General features: G+C 47.9%; 1 protein-coding gene across 1 annotated transcript; it reads left to right on the top strand.

The window, feature by feature from the left end:
* The first annotated feature begins 370 nt into the window (after positions 1-370).
* PILRA (paired immunoglobin like type 2 receptor alpha) lies at positions 371-10,272 on the top strand. The gene is made up of 7 exons (XM_080679128.1): positions 371-592; positions 892-1,281; positions 3,690-3,884; positions 8,069-8,132; positions 9,448-9,497; positions 9,732-9,763; positions 9,938-10,272. Exons 1-7 carry the CDS (start codon positions 541-543, stop codon positions 10,064-10,066), a joined length of 912 nt encoding a protein of 303 aa, XP_080535254.1. The 5' UTR covers positions 371-540; the 3' UTR covers positions 10,067-10,272.
* The last annotated feature ends 469 nt before the right edge of the window (positions 10,273-10,741 follow it).

The raw sequence follows: 10,741 nt of genomic DNA, 5'->3' as shown, positions 1-10,741 counted from the left end.
CTGTAGCTGGACAGAGACTCCTGGCTGCCTTTCCTCTCTTGAAAGAGCCTGAGCTGGTCCTGCTGCTGCCCCTTCCCCTGCAATGAGAGAAACAGAGGCTGAGAGGCACTCAGAGAAGCAGAGAAAAGGAGAGCGAGTGAGAGACAGAGAGATGGGACTGACTCCTAAGGAGATGAGAAAGTCCCTGGCAGAGACAGGGAGTTGAGGTGGGAGGGCAGAGGCCCAGGCAGCCAAGGTCAGGACCACACCCATCAGCATGAAGATGGGGACTGGGGGGGCCGATATCATGGCTCTTGGTCACTGACCACAGGGGAAGCTCTTCTGCAATACCAGAAAAGAAGAAGCCAGATTGTAAAAGGAAGTGCTGTTCATTCTGGGGCAGGCATGTTTGGGGAAGGCTCCCACCCTGCCAGTCCTCGGAAGGAGCCTGATCCTGCCCCTCCCCGTGGTCAGACTAGCCTGAAGCAGCCCCTCCACAGAGCCTCCCCTCTGGCCTAGAGGCTCTGCTTGTTTTCTCACCCGCCCGAGGAGAGCAAGGCCATGGGTCTGCTCCTGCTGCTGCCCCTGCTGCTGGCAGCATCGCTGCAGGCTGGTGAGTGGCCAGGACCCCCTGGCTCTGACCAGGGCCCCTGGGGAGCCCCAGGGAGGGGCTGTGGCCAGCCAGACTTCCCACCTGCAACAAGCAATGGGCTGGGCTGGTCCCACAGTGCTGGGTCCCCCACATCCCTCACCCTCCTTTCTACCCCAAGCCTGGAGAGGGGGACACCCAGCCAGAGGGCCAGTCCTATTATCGGTCACACTTCCGCCCATAGGTGAAGGTGCCAGATGGGCCAGGGTTATCTTCTTGGTCCTTGCAAGTGGCTTCAAAGTCCCTCCCGCTCCCTCCTCCAGGTGGCTCAGCAAAATGCATTTCAAACTTTGATTATGAAGTCAACCAACCAGAGCACCTCTCAGCCCCTGAGGGTGGCTCCATCGACATCCCCTTCTCCTTCTGTTACTCCTGGGAGGTAGCCAGAGATCCCAGAGTGCGTATATCCTGGAGATGGAAAGACTTCCATGGAGAGTTCATCTACAACACAACCCCGCCATTCACCCATGAGGATTATAAAAACCGCCTCTCCCTGAACTGGGCAAAGGGCCAGAGGAATGGCTCCCTCCGGATCTCTAACCTGCAGAGAGAGGATGAAAGTAAGTACTTCTGCCGAGTCCAGTTGACCACACGGAAGGAAGGCAAGAAGGTGTGGCAGTCCATCAAAGGGACCAGCCTCACCATCACCAGAGGTGAGTCCCGCTGCCCGGGCCACCGGTGCTCTCGTCCCCCAGGACTGGCCCAGGCGCCTCTCTTCCTGACTTCTCTCTCAAACGCCTCTCCCTGCCCCTGACTGCTTCCCAGGCCTCTGCCAACTTTACCATTTTCACCACAATCTCCCCCAAACTTGGGCTGTCTTCCTTGCCCACCCTCCTCACTGCCCCCTCCAGATCCAGTCCCAACCCCATCCCCAGACTTTAGCACCTTCCAGGCTCCCTGGTTATCCTCCCTTCTTGCTCCAAGTTGGGGCTCCAGCTCTGCCTCCTGCCTTCACCCCATATCCTCCAGATGGACTTGACTTTTACAGGATGTGGCCTGCCTTTCCTTTGTCCTGTGTCTGTAGGTGAAGCCCCAGCTAGCCCCATGTCAGTGTCTCCGCACAGCCATGAGCTCAGCCTGACACATACAGGAGGGACCCAATAGCGGCCCAAGGAATTCCCACTTCTCCCCTCAACCCCTAGTAACACTCAGCACCTGTTGTCCCAATTTCTCTGCTTCCTTTTCTCACTCTGCTCCCCAGAACATGGCCCTCAGTGCTCCCTCCTCGGTTCCATCTTTTTCCTCTCCTTCCCCATCTCCCTCTTCCCATCTTCATCCTCTGTACCCTTTTTGTTTCTCACAGCAAACCCCCTACGTCCTCATTCCCACCACACAAAGCCCTGTGTTGGCCCCTTCTCCCTTTGTCCTGGTCGTTAGAGGCCCCTCTGCATCAGCAACAAGGCAGCTCCCGCTTACTGTGCCCTTGCCCCAACTGAATACTTTGGTATGCATCACCCTAGTTACCCTGCACCACGACCCCGCAATTATAGTAGGAACCACTTTCATCTTCCTGTTCCAGATGGGGAAACTGAGGCTTACACCTACACAAAGTCACCTTCATGGTGTAAGTGGAATTTGAACCCAGTTTAACCCCAGAGCCTCCTCTCTTAACCATTAGCCACTCAGTCTCACCTACTGACTTGATCATCTTGTTGTCCTGACCTATATTAACCTATTATGGGGTGTACTTTATTAATAGATCTTCCTTTATTACTCACTGGGATGGGGGAACTTGAAGGTGAGAAGGTGTGGCTTATCTGTCTCCAGGTTAGTGGGGGAGGGGCTCTCTCCTAGGCCCCAGCATAAACAGGTGCATGGTAAGCCGATTTACTTTTTTTTTAAATATATTTTTATTGATTTCAGAGAGGAAGGGAGAGGGAGAGAGAAATAGAAACATCAATAATGAGAGAGAATCATTGATTGGCTGCCTCCTGCACGCCCCACACTGGGGCATATGCCCCAACCAGGAATCGAACTGGTGACCGGTTGGTTCCTGGGTTGATGCTCAACTGCCGAGCCACACCCGGCTGGGCTCGATTTACTTTTTATAATCACTTGTGCTGGCAACTTTAACTATGTCAGTGATGAATCACTCCTCCCAGCCTGGGTAAATCCACTACCCTGTCTTGACCACAGAGCTGGTTTTAGATAATTTATAAAGTGGCTCACAACCTGAATTACACAAACAGACTTGGTTTTATTCTTCCTGCACCTTCTCTGTATCTCCTGTATAAATTTCTAACAAGAGTAGACAGAGAGTTTGATCCATGCTAACCTAAAGATTTTATTAGAGTTAGATTTTTTCTGTGGCTTAGTACTATATCAGTTTTTTAATGGTACATTAAACATCTACAAAGGTACAATCTGTGTGTAGAAACTAAAGTTCAATATATATTAATGTAGCTTTAAAAACGTATTTCAAAAAAAAAAAACACACAAAAAAAAACGTATTTCCAGTATATACTAGGTGCTTTACAGATGTTTTCTCACTTATTAAAACAATCCTGCAAAAGACAAATACTCTTCAATACTACTTATATGAGGCATCTAGAGTAGTCAATTCATAGACACAGACAGTAGAATGTTGGATAGCAGGGCTGGGATGAGGGTAATGGGAAGTTGTTTAATGGGGAGATTTTCAGTTTGGGAAGATGACAAAGATCTGGAGATGCTGATGCTGAGAGCTGAACAACGATGTGAATTACTTACTGCCACTAAACTGCACACTTAAATATGGTTAAAATGGTAAATTTTATGTTGTGTGTCTTTTGCCACAATAAATTTTTTTTTAATCCTGTGATCTAGTTACCTCTATTTGTAGGTGATGAAATGAGGTTCTGAGGTCACACCAATGATTGGTGGTAGATTCAGGATTTGAACTGAATGATGTATGTGATAAGCCTTCAGCATTTCACCTTGTTAACCCCTCCTTGTGTGAGAGCTTCAGAGGGTTGTTCCCAAGCCCCACTGTTCCCCCAACTAGAGAACAGGATGTGACAGTTTCACCCAGATACCTCCAGTCTTCTAAGGAAGAATTTACTTGTTTCTCATGTCTTCTCAGCCACTGAGAAAACCACCACGGACCCCAGCAGCACCACCACCACCACAGATGGCCTCAGTGTCTCGGAGGACAAAGGGAGATCAGGGTATAGGCCCCTGACTCTAGGAGCTATAGTTGGGGTGGCACTGGCGGGTGCCATGATCATAATTGCAATTTTGGGATTGATAGTCTACCTCAGGTGGAGGAGAAGCAAAGGTAAGTGGTCAAAGACCCCACTCTCTCTCCAGTCTTCCCAACCAGATGTTTCTCTGAACCCACCTGCATCAGAATGAACACAGAAGCCTGTTAAAAACAAAATCTTACTGGGGCGAGGTCTGGGCTTCAAGTGGTATTAATATTCTCCTCAAGTGGTATCTGTGAGTAATCACGTTTGAGAACCACCACTCCAAACAAACCCCTCTCCACAAATCTGATCATTTTTCCAGTTCTTGGTTCTTGACTTAACAGTTTATCATTAGTCCTCACCTTTTGGTTCATGGGGAGTGGAGGATCTGCCCTGAGAAAAGTAAGGAGAGAGCAGATGTGACAGAAAGTTGGCTTAGCTCAGCAAACATTAATGGGGTGCCCCTTTTCCAGGACCTGGCTTGTGATTGGAGTTATCTATATATATAAAAGGCTAATATGCAAAGTGTCCCCTCGGGAGTTCAACCAGGAGACTGGGAATTTGATCACTCACTATGACATGCGCTTACCACCAGGGTGTGGTGCAGAATGAAGGAAGGCCCCGGCTGGCAGCCGGAAGGCCCTGATTGGCCCTGATCGCCCGCCAGGCCTAGGGACCCTACCATGCATGAATTTTGTGCACCAGGCCTCTAGTAAGTAAATAAAGCAGAGTTCTTGCTTTCAAGGAACTCAGAGGGAGCAGGAGGTACTTCAAGGGCTAATTGCCTCACTTGGAAAGAACTATGATAGATTGGGAGGAAGGAGAGGAACCAGGAAGGACTTTCCAGAAGAAGTAACACTTGCAAAAAGTCTCAAAGAATAAAGAAGAATTAGCCAGGGAAGTGGGGAGGGTGGCATAGAGATCACTGTTCTTCCAAGCACAGGAAACCATTCTGGGAACCAAAAGTAATTCAGTGCTATGGAGGAGGCACCACAAAATTTATTGTGGCAAAAGACACACACTATAAAATTTACCATTTTAACCATATTTAAGTGTATAGCTCAGTGCTATGGAAAAGAAGACCTCATAAATCGCATCCAAAATTCAAGAGGCAATATGAAGCAGCCAAGAGGCAACTACACACTTCACCTTGCAGATACATAGGTCTGTGGAGAGAGTCAGATTCTGGAAAAGGGTAAGAGGGAACCAGTAAGACTTGATGATTGGGTTGATGTAGCAGCAAGGAAGCAGGAAGAAATCCCATGTTTGCAACTTGGGTGAGTGAGGCTGTAATGAAACCACCAAGTGAATTAGGGACCATAGCAAGTCAAAAGCCTTATTTGGGGGAGAAAAATGATTCCTCTAATGTGGGATATGTTATATTTGAGATACCTGTGTGGGCAGGTGAGTAGAGATGTCCATCAGAAATTTGGATGTTTGCATTTACAGCTCAAAGAGAGGGCAGGGTTAGAGGCATTAATTATTTATGCCCCAACAGCATCCAAAATTGATTTTAAATTATGTTTTAAAAATTTGCAATAAGATTTGCCCTCTTAGTTATTCTTTTATATTTTTATTGATTTCAGAGAGGAAGGAAGAGGGAGAGAGAAGCATCAATGATGAGAAAGAATCATTGATTGGCTGCCTTCTGCACACCCCACACAGGGGATGGAGCTCACAACCCTTACCAGGAATTGAACCATGGCCTCCTGGTTCATAGGTCGACCACTGAGCCACACTGCCCAGGCTGCCCTTTTAGATATTCAAGCACAAAGGTGAAGAGCATAAAATCTGACTGCCTGCAATCAATCCTGGCTGGGTCAACTCTGGCACAGTGGTACTATTACTCTGTGCTTCAATTTACTCATCAGTAAAATGGGGATAATATTAGTAATTACCCCAGGGTTGTTATGACAATTAAACATAATGCATTTAGAGTAGCTGCAATACTAGCACATAATAAACAAACAGATAAAAGATAAAGTAATGGAAGAAAAGAAAAAACTGAAAATATAGGCAGGATAAAAATAGACCCAAATATATGCAAGAATTTAGTAAATTAAAAGGTAATCAATGGGGGGAAATGAGTAATTCAATACATAGTGCTGGAAGCATGGAGTGGAGATGACCTCCCTAAGTATGATATAAAACCAAAAAGTAATAAACAAAAATATTGATAAATTCAACTGCATAAAAATAGGGATTTTTTTTTTTTAATTCTGCAAGGAAAATACCACAGTGGTTACTCCTGACAGTGAGGATGAAGGTCAGAGATGAAGAGAAAATGTAATATAGTTACTGAGGAAGTGGAAGATAGTGTTTAAGGATTTGATTCAGGCATGAAGCCATAAACCTGTGAAAGCATCATTGCACATGCTTGTGTTTTTTCCCCACCAGTATTCAGCCATGCAGTTTAGAAACCTTTAAGACTCATTGGTTAGGAGTTGTGTTCACCTGCTAGCTCCAGAGACCACAAGTAACTGTGGTTTAGATACGAGAGAGATTTTTTCCCTCTCATATAAAAAATAGCCCCACTGGCGTGGCTCAGCGGTTGAGCTTCGACCTATGAGCCAGGAGGTCATGGTTTGATTCCTGGTCAGGGCACATGCCCGGGTTGTGGACCCGGTCCCAGTGGGGGGCGTGCAGAAGGCAGCCAATCAATGATTCTCATCACTGATGTTTCTATCTCCCTCTTCCTCTCCCTCACCCTCTCCCTCTCTCTATGAAATAAATAAAATCATATTTTTTAAATAAATAAATAAATAAATAAATAAATAAATAAATAAATAAATAAAAGGAACTGGAGGCAGACAACACAGGAAACCAGTCCTTAGGCACTCAGGTTCCTTCCTACCTGTCTGCTAACTGTCCTGGATACAGGATTCTATCCTGAGGGCTGCCTCATGGTCCAAGGTGGCTGCAAAGATTCCAGCCATTATTTCTGAATCTAAATGGGAAACAGAAGGAAGAAGGAAAGGACAAAAGACTATATGCCAGTTATCTGTCCTTCTGACAGTAAGGATAAGGGTCAAAGATGAAGAAAAAATGTGATATAGTCCAGGAGCCTTCTTGGAAGTCCTACCCATATTTTCCCTTATATCTTATTGGGCAGAATTTAATAATATGTCCCACACCTATCTGTAGGGGAGCACACTGCCACTCCAAATAAAATCAAGGTTCTGTAACTGAGTAAGAGGAGGTGAATGGATATTGGGTAAGCAAGCAGCATTCCGTGCCATAGACACATGCAGGATTGGTGATTTGTCAGCTCAGTGTGGTAGGACAGGGGAATCAGGAGGTTAAGAAGCTGGTGAAAGGGCACAAGTGGAGAGTGGAGGACTCTGAGTCAGCCTGGATAACCTGAAAGAAAGTGGATTATCAGGGGACAAGAGTTCAGGGAGGTCAAAGCACAGGTGTGTTTGGTGGGGGGTGATGACAAAAGAGGGCTGGGAGGAAAGAGAGCTACAGTATTAAAAATAATACTAGCATTTAATATGTCAGAGTTTTCATTCCCAGTGATTAAAAAAAATAATGTCCAGGGTATGGCAGAGTGGAGTGGAGGTCACTGGAGTTGGGGGATGGCTGAGTCCAGTGCCTGAGAGGATTGTCCCTGTGGATGACGAGACCTCCCAGGAAGGTGGGCAGTGGTGGAGAGGATGTGTGTGAACCAGGGCCAAATGCTTGGGAAATGCTGTAGAGAGACTTGAGAAGGAGGTGGAGGGGGAGAGTGCAGGGATGTGGGGAAGAACAACAGAGTCCTCGGTGGAAGAGAGGAACAGGCTGCAATGTAAACAGATTCCAGCCCTGAGGTTCAGAGGTAGGAGAGAGAAACAGCCACCACTCCAAGGAAAGCATAAGAGCTGGTTTGTCACAGCAGGAGGAGCGATGGTGCCTGTGACAAGAGCAGGGAGGGGAGGGAAGGTGGGCCAGGCTCAGCAGTGGAAGGAGAAGGTTGAGGGATTGCAGGGAGTTCAAGGAAAGTGGAAGGAAGCAGAGGGAAAGTTAGGGAGAGAGGGCAGGGTGAAGGGGGCACAGAGTGCAGAGAAGAGCTGCTCTCCTGATTTGGTGTTGAGGACAAAAGCAGGAGAGGTGTGGGCAGCCTCAGGATGCCAGCTGGTGCCACTCTGAGTCCTAGGCCCTTCCTGCATGGGTTTCAGCAGAGCTGCTTTGCTGCCCTGGTTTATCCAAGGACGGTCTCAGAGTAGGATGGAGCAGAAAAGGCAGGAGAGATGCTGTTCATGGATGGCACACTGACATGCTCTTGGTTCCTCTACAGGTCTGCAGACTAAATGTGGGAAGGATGATGTTCAAGGTGGAAAGAAAGCAAGAGCCCTAGACAGGTGAGCGCTTGCCCTCCAATGGGGATGCTGGTTTGGGAAACAGGAAGTATCCTTATGAGAACTGTGTGAGGGAGTCTTTCACAGCTACTCTCATCCTCCGCTTTCACATTAACATCCACATCCTCATATGTCCCCAACAGGTTCCAGGGGTGGGCAAACTTTTTGACTCGAGGGCCACAAGGGGTTCTTAAACTGGACCGGAGGGCCGGAACAAAAGCATGGACGGAGTGTTTGTGTGAACTAATATAAATTCAAAGTAAAGGAGTGGAGGGGAGAGCAAGAGAACCGGATAGAACAGCCGGATCCGGCCCGCGGGCCGTAGTTTGCCCACAGCTGGGTTAGGCTCTACATTTCCTGTGGCTCTGGCTCCTAAAAAGCAAACAAGCCAAAAAAATGAAAGAAAAAAAAATCAAGAATGGTGGACCTAGGGGTTCCAGCAGTTTCTGTAATTCTTTCCCAGAATGTCTCCCTTTTCTCTTTCTTGGAAACCCCTTTCTCTTCCTTTCATGGCCATTTCTCAGCTTTTCCTTCTGTTCACCCTGTTTTCTTTCCACCTTGAACATCAACCTTCCCACATCTTCCTGTTCCACATTTTTCCCTCTTTCTTGCTCATTGTCCAATCTGCCTTTTCCCCTGGTGATGTGCCCATAGTGGCCACAGAATCATCTGCCTCCATCACCTCTACCATCTGCCTTTTCTCAGAGCACCTTCACCCCTCTCAGCTCCCAGCCTGGCCTCCTCTCCTCTATGCTGGGATCGCCTTCCTGCCCTGAGCACTGGTCCTCCTCACCCTCCCACCAGTTTCCTTTTCTCCATCCTTCCTCCCATTTCTACACTTTCCCTTCCCTAAACCCCCTCCCACCTTTCCCTCCCTCCCTGAGTTTTGCCAGCTGCCTTACTCAGGTCCCCTCCCAGAATGGTGTCTCCTCCTGGGGACCAAGGCCTGAGCACCCACCCAGAGGCTGTGAGATGAGCGTCACTGGTTTTCCTTCTCCAGTTCTAACCGAGGCAGTGCCAGCAGAGAGGACAGGAATTCACCCCTCTGATTTCTCCTCCTGTGCCCCTTCCCACAACAGTGATTCCCTAGAACAGTCCTCCTTCAGGTGGCACTCAGGGGCCTCTCCTGGGCTACACCACAAACTGCCTCTCAAAGCTCTTCCAGGCAGCCTCCTTCTGAGAGCCTCAAACCATTGCCTACATCTTCTGAGTAGATCCAAGCAGGTCGCAGAGCCCCCAAGACAACCAGCCTGATGCAGGTTTTGACTCCTTTCTGCCCAGCCTCTAACACATTTCCCACCCTTTCCTTCCCATGCAGGGGATCCTTCCATAACACTGAGGAGAAGTACGAGAACATTGGGCATGAAGGTCAGTTCTACTACCATCACTCCCCACTCTCCACCTTGGCCCTTCCTTCTTCCTTACACACTCTCTCCCCACACATGTGCCCCTCAGCGTTTTCCTCTTTCCCATGCCTCACCCATCCCTCCCACGGACCCTGGTCCTGACCTAGCAGATGACTTCACTACTGAGCCCTCTGCCCATTTCTCTACCTTGGCTGCCATGCTCTGATCCTGGCACCTTTTTATTTTTTTTTTCTAGGACTACATAGAAACTCCAAGCCGGACCCAAAGGTAAGAAGTTCAGACTAGTGCCTGAAAGAATTGAAGAGAAGCTTGGAGAAGAAGGGGTGGAAAGAATAGAGGGACTGTGGTATCAGCAGGGCACTCAGGTATGAGATCACTGATCTAAGATGAGGTCAGCTCCCCCTCCATTTCTAACCCCGTTCTCTTTCTGTTCTCACACAGGTTGATGGCATCCTCTATGCCTCCCTTGCCCTCTCCAACTTGACCTCACCCTCACCGTCAGCACCTCCTAGCCACCTTCTCTACGAGAGCCCCCAGGAAGAGACCCTATACTCTATCTTAAAGACCTAAGGAGTGTGACTGAATGATGACCTCCTTGAGTAAGCTGCACAGAGGGATCACCACTTCCCATAATAATTCCAGCCAGACACAGATGACTCAGAAGCCACAGGGGTCGAAGGACCTAAGAAAAATAGCCATCTGCTCCAGTTCCCTCTTCACCTCGTTCCCTTGGCCACAAAAATAAAAGTACCTGTAGGATTTGCCTGAATGCATCTAAGAAAAAAATTGATGTCACCTTCAACTTCTATCCTTCTTTCCAAAAATGAACTACAATAGATAGCTCACGCCCAAGACCCCTCCTCTAGTTCAGGGACTGCCTTGGGCCTGGAAACAGTAAGTTACCAAACACTGGTAGGCAGCCTGGAACCCAAGGTCTGCCCCCAGTTTAGCCACTCTACTTCCCTGATGATAATAACTGGCATGTATTGTTATGCATTACCTCATTTAAACATTAACAACCCTATATGGTATTGGATGTACTCATTTGAGACATGAAACAAAGAACCAGAATGGCTACAATGCTTTTCCTAAGGCCACAAAGCTAGTAAATGGTGAGCTAGGATTTGAACCCAGTCCTGCCCTTTTCTATGCCCTTCACCCAGAACTCAGGGGTCATTGCCTTCCCAGATTCCTATGCTATGCAGGCCTCCCACCAGAAAAAATGATGTTAGTGACATGGAGGAG

The sequence above is a fragment of the Plecotus auritus genome (assembly GCF_963455305.1).
Source record: "Plecotus auritus genome assembly, chromosome: 7".
NCBI lineage: Eukaryota > Metazoa > Chordata > Mammalia > Chiroptera > Vespertilionidae > Plecotus > Plecotus auritus.
The sequence above is the reverse complement of the archived record's forward strand: the minus strand, read 5'-3'. Positions and strand labels throughout refer to the sequence as shown.